The sequence below is a fragment of the Oncorhynchus keta genome, chromosome 1 (genome assembly GCF_023373465.1).
Source record: "Oncorhynchus keta strain PuntledgeMale-10-30-2019 chromosome 1, Oket_V2, whole genome shotgun sequence".
Taxonomy (NCBI): Eukaryota; Metazoa; Chordata; class Actinopteri; order Salmoniformes; family Salmonidae; genus Oncorhynchus; species Oncorhynchus keta.
This window is the reverse complement of record NC_068421.1, coordinates 86,199,427-86,214,274: the sequence shown is the minus strand read 5'-3', so window position 1 is coordinate 86,214,274 and position 14,848 is coordinate 86,199,427. Positions and strand designations below refer to the sequence as shown.

The window sequence follows — 14,848 nt, the reverse complement described above, 5'->3', positions numbered from 1 at the left end:
GTTGAGGTCATTAAAACTAGTTTACATACACTTAGGTTGAGTCATTAAAACTAGTTTACATACACTTAGGTTGAGTCATTAAAACTAGTTTACATACACTTAGGTTGAGTCATTAAAACTAGTTTACATACACTTAGGTTGGAGTCATTAAAACTAGTTTACATACACTTAGGTTGAGTCATTAAAACTAGTTTACATACACTTAGGTTGGAGTCATTAAAACTAGTTTACATACACTTAGGTTGAGTCATTAAAACTAGTTTACATACACTTAGGTTGGAGTCATTAAAACTAGTTTACATACACTTAGGTTGAGGTCATTAAAACTAGTTTACATACACTTAGATTGGAGTCATTAAAACTAGTTTACATACACTTAGGTTGAGTCATTAAAACTAGTTTACATACACTTAGATTGGAGTCATTAAAACTAGTTTACATACACTTAGGTTGGAGTCATTAAAACTAGTTTACATACACTTAGGTTAGAGTCATTAACTAGTTTACATACACTTAGGTTGGAGTGATTAAAACTAGTTTACATACACTTAGGTTGGAGTCATTAAAACTAGTTTACATACACTTAGGTTGGAGTGATTAAAACTAGTTTACATACACTTAGGTTGGAGTCATTAAAACTAGTTTACATACACTTAGGTTGAGGTCATTAAAACTAGTTTACATACACTTAGGTTGGAGTCATTAAAACTAGTTTACATACACTTAGGTTGGAGTCATTAACACTAGTTTACATACACTTAGATTGGAGTCATTAAAACTAGTTTACATACACTTAGATTGGAGTCATTAAAACTAGTTTACATACACTTAGGTTGGAGTCATTAACACTAGTTTACATACACTTAGATTGGAGTCATTAACACTAGTTTACATACACTTAGGTTGGAGTCATTAAAACTAGTTTACATACACTTAGGTTGGAGTCATTAAAACTAGTTTACATACACTTAGATTGGAGTCATTAAAACTAGTTTACATACACTTAGATTGGAGTCATTAACACTAGTTTACATACACTTAGATTGGAGTCATTAACACTAGTTTACATACACTTAGGTTGGAGTCATTAAAACTAGTTTACATACACTTAGGTTGGAGTCATTAAAACTAGTTTACATACACTTAGGTTGAGTCATTAAAACTAGTTTACATACACTTAGGTTGGAGTCATTAAAACTAGTTTACATACACTTAGGTTGGAGTCATTAAAACTAGTTTACATACACTTAGGTTGGAGTCATTAAAACTAGTTTACATACACTTAGGTTGGAGTCATTAAAACTAGTTTACATACACTTAGGTTGAGTCATTAAAACTAGTTTACATACACTTAGGTTGGAGTCATTAAAACTAGTTTAGGTTTTACACTTAGGTTGGAGTCATTAAAACATACACTTAGGTTGGAGTCATTAAAACTAGTTTACATACACTTAGGTTGAGTCATTAAAACTAGTTTACATACACTTAGGTTGGAGTCATTAAAACTAGTTTACATACACTTAGGTTGGAGTCATTAAAACTAGTTTACATACACTTAGGTTGGAGTCATTAAAACTAGTTTACATACACTTAGGTTGGAGTCATTAAAACTAGTTTACATACACTTAGGTTGGAGTCATTAAAACTAGTTTACATACACTTAGGTTGGAGTCATTAAAACTAGTTTACATACACTTAGGTTGAGTCATTAAAACTAGTTTACATACACTTAGGTTGGAGTCATTAAAACTAGTTTACATACACTTAGGTTGAGAGTCATTAAAACTAGTTTACATACACTTAGGTTGGAGTCATTAAAACTAGTTTACATACACTTAGGTTGAGTCATTAAAACTAGTTTACATACACTTAGGTTGGAGTCATTAAAACTAGTTTACATACACTTAGATTGAGTCATTAAAACTAGTTTACATACACTTAGATTGGAGTCATTAAAACTAGTTTACATACACTTAGATTGGAGTCATTAAAACTAGTTTACATACACTTAGATTGAGTCATTAAAACTAGTTTACATACACTTAGATTGGAGTCATTAAAACTAGTTTACATACACTTAGATTGAGTCATTAAAACTAGTTTACATACACTTAGATTGGAGTCATTAAAACTAGTTTACATACACTTAGATTGGAGTCATTAAAACTAGTTTACATACACTTAGGTTGGAGTCATTAAAACTAGTTTACATACACTTAGGTTGGAGTCATTAAAACTAGTTTACATACACTTAGGTTGGAGTCATTAAAACTAGTTTACATACACTTAGGTTGGAGTCATTAAAACTAGTTTACATACACTTAGGTTGAGAGTCATTAAAACTAGTTTACATACACTTAGGTTGGAGTCATTAAAACTAGTTTACATACACTTAGATTGGAGTCATTAAAACTAGTTTACATACACTTAGATTGGAGTCATTAAAACTAGTTTACATACACTTAGATTGAGTCATTAAAACTAGTTTACATACACTTAGATTGGAGTCATTAAAACTAGTTTACATACACTTAGATTGGAGTCATTAAAACTAGTTTACATACACTTAGATTGGAGTCATTAAAACTAGTTTACATACACTTAGATTGGAGTCATTAAAACTAGTTTACATACACTTAGGTTGGAGTCATTAAAACTAGTTTACATACACTTAGGTTGGAGTCATTAAAACTAGTTTACATACACTTAGGTTTGAGTCATTAAAACTAGTTTACATACACTTAGATTGAGTCATTAAAACTAGTTTACATACACATTTAGGTTGGAGTCATTAAAACGAGTTTACATACACTTAGGTTGGAGTCATTAAAACTAGTTTACATACACTTAGGTTGGAGTCATTAAAACTAGTTTACAAACACTTATATTGGAGTCATTAAAGCTAGTTTACATACACTTAGGTTGGAGTCATTAAAACTAGTTTACACACACTTAGGTTGGAGTCATTAAAACTAGTTTACATACACTTATATTGGAGTCATTAAAACTAGTTTACACACACTTAGGTTGGAGTCATTAAAACTAGTTTACATACACTTAGGTTGGAGTCATTAAAACTAGTTTACATACACTTAGGTTGGAGTCATTAAAACTAGTTTACATACACTTAGGTTGGAGTCATTAACACTAGTTTACATACACTTAGATTGGAGTCATTAAAACTAGTTTACATACACTTAGATTGGAGTCATTAAAACTAGTTTACATACACTTAGGTTGGAGTCATTAACACTAGTTTACATACACTTAGATTGGAGTCATTAACACTAGTTTACATACACTTAGGTTGGAGTCATTAAAACTAGTTTACATACACTTAGGTTGGAGTCATTAAAACTAGTTTACATACACTTAGATTGGAGTCATTAAAACTAGTTTACATACACTTATATTGGAGTCATTAAAACTAGTTTACATACACTTATATTGGAGTCATTAAAACTAGTTTACATACACTTAGGTTGGAGTCATTAAAACTAGTTTACATACACTTAGATTGGAGTCATTAAAACTAGTTTACATACACTTAGGTTGGAGTCATTAAAACTAGTTTACATACACTTAGAGTGGAGTCATTAAAACTAGTTTACATACACTTAGATTGGAGTCATTAAAACTAGTTTACATACACTTAGGTTGGAGTCATTAAAACTAGTTTACATACACTTAGGTTGGAGTCATTAAAACTAGTTTACATACACTTAGATTGGAGTCATTAAAACTAGTTTACATACACTTAGGTTGGAGTCATTAAAACTAGTTTACATACACTTAGGTTGGAGTCATTAAAACTAGTTTACATACACTTAGATTGGAGTCATTAAAACTAGTTTACATACACTTAGATTGGAGTCATTAAAACTAGTTTTTCAACCACTCCACAAATATCTTGTTAACAAACTATAGTTTTGGAAAGTCGGTTAGGACATCTACTTTATGTATGACACAAGTCATTTTTCCAACAATTGCTAAAAGACAGGTTATTTCACTTATAATTCAGTGTTTCACAATTCCAGTGGGTCAGAAGTTTACATACACTAAGTTGACTGTACCTTTAAATAGCTTGGAAAATTCCAGGAAATTATGTCATGGCTTTAGAAGCTTCTGATAGGCTAATTGACATAATTTGAGTCAATTGGAGGTGTACCTGTGGATGTATTTCAAGGCCTACTTTCAAACTCAGTGCCTCTATGCTTGACATCATGGGAAAATCAAAAGAAATCAGTCCTGTAAAAAAAAATGTAAATCTCCACAAGTCTGGTTCCATCCTTGGGAGCAATTTCCAAATGCCTGAAGGTGCCATGTTCATCTGTACAAACAATAGTACGTAAGTATAAACACCATGGGACCATGCAGCCGTCATACTGCTCAGGAAGGAGACACGTTCTGTCTCCTAGAGATGAACGTGCTTTGGTGCAAAAGTGCAAATCAATCCCAGAACAAATGTATCTATATCCACAGTAAAACGAGTCCTATAAGGTACACATCTGTCGTTCTGCCCCTGAACAGGCAGTTAACCCACTGTTCCTAGGCCGTCATTGAAAATAAGAATTTGTTCTTAACTGACTTACCTAGTTAAATAAAGTTTAAAAAATATCGACATAAGCTGAAAGGCCGCTCAGCAAGGAAGAAGCCACTGCTCCAACACCGCCATAAAAAAAGCCAGACTATGGTTTGCAACTGCACATGGGGACAAAGATCATACTTTTTGGAGAAATGTTCTCTGGTCTGATGAAACAAAAATATACAACTGTTTGGCCATAATGACCATCGTTATGTTTGGAGGAAAAAGGGGGAGGCTTGCAAGCCGAAGAACACCATCCCGACCGTGAAGCACGGGGTTGGCAGCATCATGTTGTGGGGGTGCTTTGCTGCAGGAGGGGCTGGTGCACTTCACAAAATAGATGGCATGAGGATGGAACATTATGTGGCGATATTGAAGCAACATCAGTCAGGAAGTTAAAGCTTGGTCGCAAATGAGTCTTCCAAATGGACAATGACCCCAAGTATACTCATAAAGTTATGGCAAAATGGCTTAAGGACAACAAAGTTAAGGTATTGGAGTGGCCATCACAAAGCCCTGACCTCAATCCTATAGAAAATGTGTGGGCAGAACTGAAAAAGTGTGTACGAGCAAGGAGGCCTACAAACCTGACTCAGTTACACCAGCTCTGTCAGGAGGAATGGGCCAAAATTCACCCAACTTATTGTGGGAAGCTTGTGGAAGGCTACCCGAAACGTTTGACCCAAGTTAAACAATTTAATGGCAATGCTACCAAAAACTAAATGAGTGTATGTAAACTTCTGACCACTGGGAATGTGATGAAAGAGATAAAAGCTGAATTAAAGCTCTACTATTATTCTGACATTTCACATTCTTAAAATAAAGTGGTGATCTTAACTGACCTAATACAGGGAATATTTAGGATTAAATGTCAGGAATTGTGAAAAAACTGAGTTTAAATGTATTTGGCTTAGGTGTATGTTAACTTCTGACTTCAACTGTAGGTAGTGTTACTTTAGCCTGTGAATGTGGTTGAGCTGTCACAGTGTCACCTGGTTGCATGTCTGGGTGTGTTCTGTCGGTCTCGAAGGCTTGACTGACACTGGGTAAAGGGTAAAGGGGAAAGGTCATTAGGATGCAGCAGAACTGTAGCTCTACAGTCTCACCCTCTCTCTTCCTTGAACAGCTCAGTATCCCTCACTGGATCCATGCTGCTGGTCTATTTAGAACCTTGGTGCCCACCAGCCAGCCATTCACGGGCTCCGTTCTGAAAACTAACCCCAAAACTCAACACAAAAGTTGTTTATTTTATCTCTAGTACCCAACAGTGTCTTTTGAAGACAGGCCTGCCTTGTGAAAGTGTATCTTTATTTCATCCCAGTTGGGTGCTGCGGGGTGGTTTGTGTGTGTGTGTGTTTGCGTGTGACGTTATGATGTTATGAGTTTCACTTCATTCGTGTCCACTCTCTCTCTCTCTCTCTTTTACTCTCTCTCACACACACACTTTATACCCACAGTTGTACTACTATATCTGCTCTCTATTCTCTAACCACAGTCTAACCTAATCAGAACCTAACCCTGTATTGGAGTGTACTGTAACAGTTAACTACCTCTGCTGATGGCCTTATGGAATAGGTCCTAGACTGTTATAGTAGATTAGTCTGGGTAATGACAGTCTCATGTCCTGCAGCCGTGTGGTCGTACGTCAGTCCACTAATCAGGCGGGATTAGCCTAGTGATGCTACAGCGCTACGCTAGTTGTAACCAAAGCCTCTACTGTAGCCTGATTGATTCAGATCCATTGTCCCTGCCGTCACTGCATGTGAGCTGCATTTAACCCACACGTAGACAGGCTCCCTCGCCAGGGATGTACCTCTGATTCCCAAGACAGAGAATGGGGACAGGAGGATGAGTGGTAGAGAGAGAGAAGAGGGGGGAGGGAAGAATAGCTAGCCAGGGTAAGACGGGGATGATGTGTAGAGGGGGAGGGAGGACAAGGCAGGGTAAGACAGGGATGAGGTGTAGAGAGGGGGAGGGAGGGAGGGAGGGCTAGAAAGGGTAAGACAGGGATGAGGTGTAGAGAGGGGGTGGGGAGGGAGGCTAGCCAGGATAAGGCAGGGTAAGACATGGATGAGGTATGGAGAGAGGAGGTGGGAGGGAGGGCTAGCCAGGATACAGCATGGTAAGACGAGGATGAGGTGTAGAGAGAGGAGGTGGGAGGGAGTGCTAGCCAGGATAAGGCAGGGTAAGACAGGGATGAGGTGTAGAGAGAGGAGGTGGGAGGGAGTGCTAGCCAGGATAAGGCAGGTTAAGACAGGGATGAGGTGTAGAGAGAGGAGGTGGGAGGGAGGGAGGGCTAGCCAGGATAAGGCAGGGTAAGACAGGTATGGGGTGTAGAGAGAGGGAATGGAGGGTAAGGATAGCCAGGATAAGGCAGGGTAAGACAGGGATGAGGTGTAGAGAGAGGAGGTGGGAGGGAGTGCTAGCCAGGATAAGGCAGGTTAAGACAGGGATGAGGTATAGAGAGAGGGGGAGGGAGGGTAAGGCTAGCCAGGATAAGGCAGGGTAAGACAGGGATGAGGTGTAGAGAGAGGAAATGGGAGGGTAAGGATAGCCAGGATAAGGCATGGTAAGACAGGGATGAGGTGTAGAGAGAGGGGAAGGGAGGGTAAGGCTAGCCAGGATAAGGCAGGGAAAGACAGGGATGATGTGTAGAGAGAGGGAATGGGAGGGTAAGGATAGCCAGGATAAGGCATGGTAAGACAGGGATGAGGTGTAGAGAGAGGGAATGGGAGGGTAAGGATAGCCAGGATAAGGCAGGGTAAGACAGGGATGAGGTGTAGAGAGAGGGGAAGGGAGGGTAAGGATAGCCAGGATAAGGCATGGTAAGACAGGGATGAGGTGTAGAGAGAGGGAATGGGAGGGGAAGGATAGCTAGGATAAGGCAGGGTAAGACAGGGATGAGGTGGGAGGGAGTGCTAGGGAGGGTAAGACAGTGATGAGGGGGAGGGATGGTAGGGCTAGCCAGGATAAGGCAGGGTAAGACAGGGGTGAGGTGTAGGGAGAGGGGGAGGGAGGGTAAGGCTAGCCAGGATAAGGCAGGGTAAGACAGGGGTGAGGTGTAGAGAGAGGGGGAGGGAGGGAGGCTAGCCAGGATAAGACAGGGGTGAGGTGTAGGGAGAGGGGGAGGGAGGGTAAGGCTAGCCAGGATAAGGCAGGGTAAGACAGGGGTGAGGTGTAGAGAGAGGGGGAGGGAGGGAGGCTAGCCAGGATAAGGCAGGGTCAGGCTAAGGGTGACAGCTGCACCTCCCTCAGGGTCTCGTGATATCATGAGAATGCCCTGTGCCTTGCTGTCAGCTGGGCGTAGTAGTGCTGTGTGTCACTGTATTCTGGACTTCTCTCTCTCTGTACTCTTCTGCTCACAGTGTGTGTGTGTGTGTGTGTGTGTGTGTGTGTGTGTGTGTGTGTGTGTGTGTGTGTGTGTGTGTGTGTGTGTGTGTGTGTGTGTGTGTGTGTGTGTGTGTGTGTGTGTGTGTGTGTGTGTGTGTGTGTGTGTGTGTGTGGGAGTGATGGTAGCTCAGGCGACAGTCTCTCTCTCTCTCTCTCGCGCGCTGGCTGGCTGAAGAGGCAGTCACCATGGCCAAGTTCTCCCTTTGGACACTCCTGTCAGACTGTTAGAAAGAGCAGTTAGCCAGACCGCAAGGACACTCCTCTGAACCGAGCGACTAACTGACAAGCCTTCCCCAGGATCAGAGGTCTTAGCCCGGAGATACTCAGAGAAGCTCTCTCAAACCCTGGTGCATGGGGAGGATTTATGTAACGGCTATTTTGAACCAATGCTAACCTATACGTGACCTGTGACCCTGTCAGTTGAGTGGTCAGCGAGCCAGGATAGGGGGGGACAGTAACCCTGTTGGGTTTCTCGTCTGACCCATGGGACTTGAGGAACCTTCTAGAAAGCTGATGACTCTGCTCACTGTGCTTGTGTTTTGGTGTTTGTGTGTGTGACTGTTGTTGTATGTGCCAGTGTGTGTTTGTAAGACAGGGAAGTGAGTGGTTTGATGTTGTTATAACTGGGTCAGGTAGAGACATGGTGACTCATCAGTGTTCAGCTGTAAAGCCCTGCTTTGCCAGTATTAGATGAGAACAGAACACTGAGGACACTGTAGCCTAGATACCTGGCTAACCTGTCTATGTACTGACCAGTCTGACACTAGCCTAGATACCTGGCATACCTGTCTATGTACTGACCAGTCTGACACTAGCCTAGATACCTGGCATACCTGTCTATGTACTGACCAGTCTGACACTAGCCTAGATAACTGGCATACCTGTCTATGTACTGACCAGTCTGACACTAGCCTAGATACCTGGCTAACCTGTCTATGTACTGACCAGTCTGACACTAGCCTAGATAACTGGCATACCTGTCTATGTACTGACCAGTCTGACACTTGCCTAGATACCTGGCTAACCTGTCTATGTACTGACCAGTCTGACACTAGCCTAGATACCTGGCATACCTGTCTATGTACTGACCAGTCTGACACTAGCCTAGATACTTGGCATACCTGTCTATGTACTGACCAGTCTGACACTAGCCTAGATACCTGGCATACCTGTCTATGTACTGACCAGTCTAACACTAGCCTAGAGAGCAACTTTATTTTGGATTTTGTTACTCACACACACTGTTCTTCTCATTGTGTGTTATGAATGAGTAGTCCGTAAGGGCTGTGTCTGTTTTGCAGTGTTGTTGTTGTGAGAGGAAGTGAGCTGTCAGCTCATTGGCCAGCATGGCTTTGATGGAAAGGTGGCAGAGTTCACTGGAGCAGCACTGACTCCCCGAGCCGGCCCCTTGCTTTACCCTTGCCATTGGAAACATGATGAAGAGGAGGAAGGAGAGGCCAGGAGCTCCTGACCTGCATATCCAGTAAGACACACACACTGACCACAAAGGGTTAACTGCCCTTACGGTATGTTTGTGTGATTCCCTCCCTCTGTGTGTTGTGGAGCTGTAGGTCTGAGAGTAGAGTGATTGACAGGGCCAGGCAGTGTCCGCTTACACCCCTCAAACATGCAGTACACATCACACACGCACACACAGCCATGGAAACACACATGAGCACTCAGGCATAACGGAAAACCGGGAGGAGTGGTGAAGGGAAAGAGAGGAAGAAAAGAACGGGGAGAGGTTAGGGGGGGTTTGGTGTGAATACCAGGTCACTGCCCAGTCAGAGACAGACACATGCACACAGCAGACTGCTGCCAGGGTCATATTGTCACCCATTCTGGCCAATCACAAGGGGGTCCAAGCCTGTTTAGACCAGACCCATATGGCCCCTCTCTACCCAGCCTGCCAACAGAGAGCTGGCACTGGGGAGTGTGAGGGGGCTCCACTGCCCCTCACCACAGCTTCCTTAGTACGGGGGGTATTTTGATGATGGCTTCATGGATTTAAGCCAGTAGTACATTTGTTAGTGTTGTTTATCAGACGACCTTCCCTCTTTCCTTCCTCCCGTCCTTCCGCGTCGACCCGTAGAATCTGGCCGGCCGCTCAGCACCGCTGCCATGGCAACAGCAGTCTCCTGCAGCACCTGCTCTCCCCCACCTCCCTCCCTCGCTCCATCCACACCTCCTCCTCCCAGCCCTCCCTCCTCCTCCACTCCTCCTCTGCCCACGCTGAGGGCCCCCTGTCAGCCCCCGTCCACCAGGGGGGAAACCCTTTCCTCTGGAGGTAAGACTGGATGGCTGTGTGTATGACACCTGGTTCCTTAACTCAGAGATTAACAGTACCCTTAAAGCATGTGTGTATGACACCTGGTTCCTTAACTCAGAGATTAACAGTACCCTTAAGGCATGTGTGTATGACACCTGGTTCCTTAACTCAGAGATTAACAGTACCCTTAAGGCATGTGTGTATGACACCTGGTTCCTTAACTCAGAGATTAACAGTACCCTTAAGGCATGTGTGTATGACACCTGGTTCCTTAACTCAGAGATTAACAGTACCCTTAAAGCATGTGTGTATGACACCTGGTTCCTTAACTCAGAGATTAACAGTACCCTTAAGGCATGTGTGTATGACACCTGGTTCCTTAACTCAGAGATTAACAGTACCCTTAAAGCATGTGTGTATGACACCTGGTTCCTTAACTCAGAGATTAACAGTACCCTTAAGGCATGTGTGTATGACACCTGGTTCCTTAACTCAGAGATTAACAGTACCCTTAAGGCATGTGTGTATGACACCTGGTTCCTGAACTCAGAGATTAACAGTACCCTTAAGGCATGTGTTTATGACACCTGGTTCCTTAACTCAGAGATTAACAGTACCCTTAAGGCATGTGTTTATGACACCTGGTTCCTTAACTCAGAGATGAACAGTACCTTTAAGGCATGTGTTTATGACACCTGGTTCCTTAACTCAGAGATTAACAGTACCCTTAAGGCATGTGTGTATGACACCTGGTTCCTGAACTCAGAGATTAACAGTACCCTTAAGGCATGTGTTTATGACACCTGGTTCCTTAACTCAGAGATTAACAGTACCCTTAAGGCATGTGTTTATGACACCTGGTTCCTTAACTCAGAGATTAACAGTACCCTTAAGGCATGTGTGTATGACACCTGGTTCCTTAACTCAGAGATGAACAGTACCCTTAATGCATGTGTTTATGACACCTGGTTCCTTAACTCAGAGATTAACAGTACCCTTAAGGCATGTGTTTATGACACCTGGTTCCTTAACTCAGAGATTAACAGTACCCTTAAGGCATGTGTGTATGACACCTGGTTCCTTAACTCAGAGATTAACAGTACCCTTAAGGCATGTGTGTATGACACCTGGTTCCTTAACTGAGAGATTAACAGTACCCTTAACACCGAAACCAAACCGGCTGCATGCTTGCGCCATCGTGCATACATTTATTTTGTCCCCCCACATCAAACCCGATCACGACACTCAGGTTAAAATATCAAAACAAACTCTGAACCAATTACATTAACTTGGGGACAGGTCGAAAAGCATTAAACATGTATGGCAATTTCACTAGCTAGCTTGCACTTGCTAGCTAATTTGTCCTATTTAGCTAACTTGCTGTTGGTATCTAATTTGTCCTGGGATATAACATTGAGTTTTTATTTTACCTGAAATGCACAAGGTCCTCTACTCTGACAATTAATCGACACATAAAACTGTCAACTGAATTGTTTCTCGTCATCTCTCCTCCTTCCAGGCTTTTTCTTCTCTTGACTTTATATTGTGATTGGCAACTGTCATAAATTAGGTGCATTACCGCCACTGACCTCGTTCGTTTTTCAGTCACCCACATGGGTATAACCGATGAGATGGCACGTGGGTACCTGCTTCTATAAACCAATGAGGAGATGGCATGTGGGTACCTGCTTCTATAAACCAGTGAGGAGATGGCATGTGGGTACCTGCTTCTATAAACCAATGAGGAGATGGCACGTGGGTACCTGCTTCTATAAACCAATGAGGAGATGGCACGTGGGTACCTGCTTCTATAAACCAATGAGGAGATGGCATGTGGGTACCTGCTTCTATAAACCAATGAGGAGATGGCACGTGGGTACCTGCTTCTATAAACCAATGAGGAGATGGCATGTGGGTACCTGCTTCTATAAACCAATGAGGAGATGGCACGTGGGTACCTGCTTCTATAAACCAATGAGGAGATGGTAGAGGCAGGACTTGCAGCGTGATCTGCGTCACAAATGGAACTGACTTCTATTTTAGCCCTTGGCAACGCAGGCGCTCGTTGGCACGTGCGAGCAGTGTGGGTGCAATAATTGAATAATATGGTGTGGGGGTAGTCAGCCTGTTAAGGCATGTGCGTATGACCCGGTTCCTTAACTCAGAGATTAACCTCTCTAGGGTACGTGGGACGTTAGCGTCCAACAGCCAGTGAAAGTGCAGGGCGCCAAATTCAAACAACAGAAATCTCATAATTAAAATTCCTCAAACACACATGTATTATACACCATTTTAAAGATAAACTTGTTCTTAATCCCACCACTGTGTCCGATTACAAAAAGGCTTTACACATACATGTACTGTGCCTTGCAAAAGTATTCGGCCCCCTTGAATTTTGCGACCTTTTGCCACATTTCAGGCTTCAAACATAAAGATATAAAACTGTATTTTTTTTGTGAAGAATCAACAACAAATGGGACACAATCATGAAGTGGAACGACATTTATTGGATATTTCAAACTTTTTTAACAAATCAAAAACTGAAAAATTGGGCGTGCAAAATTATTCAGCCCCCTTAAGTTAATACTTTGTAGCGCCACCTTTTGCTGCGATTACAGCTGTAAGTCGCTTGGGGTATGTATCTACCAGTTTTGCACAACAAGTGGGACACTATGACCTTGATTTGACCTCTGACATTTAGTGATGGCGTAGGCTGACTTGTCCCTAGCTGTCTCTTGTCTATTATTCTGTCACTGTATCTCTGCTGAGATGAGCAGGGCTAAGGAACTGTCACATCCCATTGTCATTCATGATGGCTGACGGAACTGTTGTTGTTCAATGGTGGCATCTCAGTACAAGTTGAAATAAAGGCTTCCGTGTCTAAGGGCACTTTCACATATTCTTTGTATGATCTGGGTTCTGGAGCGGTTGGCACTCAGATCTTTACCATACTGGGCTATACGGTATTACTGGAAGTGCACACAAGGGGCGCTACAACTTAGGCAACAAGGATCTCGATCCAGGAGAGGATGGCCTTTCGGCAATCTCAACGTTCAATATGCAGCTGGATTTATGGCGGAGTTGCTCATTGGTTGTTGGAAAATAACATGAATATATTGTATATATTCCACGTGGAGCCTCGAAAACAGAATGACAATTATAACAGTCAAAAACAAACATTTAGATGTTGGCAAAGCAAGTTGTTGTATTTGAGGCTCAAAGCAAAGAGGTTTTGCGGTTGGAATTGCAGTATGTATTTAGTTTGAGGATTTAGAAATGAGTTAGCAACTTTTGACCGCATATCAAGGTGTTCTGTGGAGAAAGTGATAGAGTTCCAATATTTTGATAATTGTTGTGATTGGAAGGTAGCTGGGAGGGTTATCGAATCAAAATCAACTACTCTGTTCTCCTCGAGCTCATTAATGATTGAATGTTCATATTTGAAGATGGCAGAAAGGCCCGTCTCTTTGGCAATGACAAGCAGTGGCATGGAGTGGAATGTTAACTAAAGAGACTGGCACTCAGGCCAGAATGTCTTGACATCTAGCCACTTAGCTAGCAATTTAGCAAACCAAATGTAAAGCTGGAGTCCTGAGCTGGATATCCATTTATTTAATACATTTTACATGTCTTATTTATAAGCAGTGGTGTAGCACGCAGCCCCCCAGTGACACCAACCCAAATCATATTTTTTTTAAATACACCGTTTATGCCGTATAGCGGGTTGTCTGCCTAGCATCAGCACGCGCATGTAACTTTTTCCCCGTTGTAAACGAGCTAGCTCGCTAACGTCATGTAGAACGTGCGTCTCGGATATCGCAACCTAAAATGTTTACTTTCAGGCCTTGCGTTAGCAAAACGTATTTTGTAGAATTCTCACAGATGCTCCAGGAAACAAAACCAGGGTTCCTGAATTTAATTTGTGAAAATGCCCTAAAATAGGTCTATTTCACCCCTAAAACCTTTTAGCGCCATTCTGTTCTGTATTGATGATGACTATGAGTATCCTTCTTGGGCTTCCTAATCCTTACACACAGACACACACACACTAACACACACACCTCCCATATGGCCGTAGATGGTGCAGAAAAAAGCCCTGGTGGTAGAGTCAATAGGTGTTTACGGCAGGCTGGACTTTAAATGTGATCCACAAAGAGAGAGAGGCCACTGAGCCAAAGGGCCACTGAGCTGGAGGGAGGCTGGTCACTGAGCCTGGCGGGAGAGAGAGAAGGAGAGTTAGAGTTAAATGAGACGGGGGGGGGGACCAGCAGCAGAGTTAGCTAGCATGACTGGTTGAGACCAGCAGCAGAGTTAGCTGGCGCGGCAGGTTGAGACCAGCAGCAGAATTAGCTGGCGCCGCAGGTTGAGACCAGCAGCAGAGTTAGCTGACACGGCAGGTTGAGACCAGAAGCAGCGTTAGCTAGCGTGACAAGTTGAGACCAGCAGCAGAGTTAGCTAGCGCGACAGGTTGAGACCAGCAGCAGAGTTAGCTAGCGCGACAGGTTGAGACCAGCAGCAGAGTTGGCTAGCGCGACAGGTTGAGACCAGCAACAATGTTAGCTAGCGCGACAGGTTGAGACCAGCAGCAGAGTTAGCTGGCGCAA

At 42.6% G+C, this 14,848-nt stretch overlaps 1 protein-coding gene across 9 annotated transcripts in view; it reads left to right on the top strand.

Moving 5' to 3' along the window:
- The window catches only part of mast2 (microtubule associated serine/threonine kinase 2), a 333,467-nt gene that overhangs the window by 227,670 nt on the left and 90,949 nt on the right, over positions 1-14,848 (top strand). Inside the window, exons 1-3 of one of the 9 annotated variants that reach the window (XM_052463451.1) lie at positions 7,908-8,322; positions 9,277-9,458; positions 10,068-10,262. The exons of 6 other annotated variants lie outside the window; for them this stretch is intronic. In XM_052463451.1, coding sequence (XP_052319411.1) covers positions 9,409-9,458; positions 10,068-10,262 — 245 coding nt within the window. In that variant the 5' untranslated portion in view covers positions 7,908-8,322; positions 9,277-9,408. Of the gene's footprint in view, positions 1-7,907; positions 9,459-10,067; positions 10,263-14,848 lie in introns of those variants that run through there. 2 more of the 9 variants (XM_052463450.1, XM_052463459.1) reach the window with 2 other exon arrangements.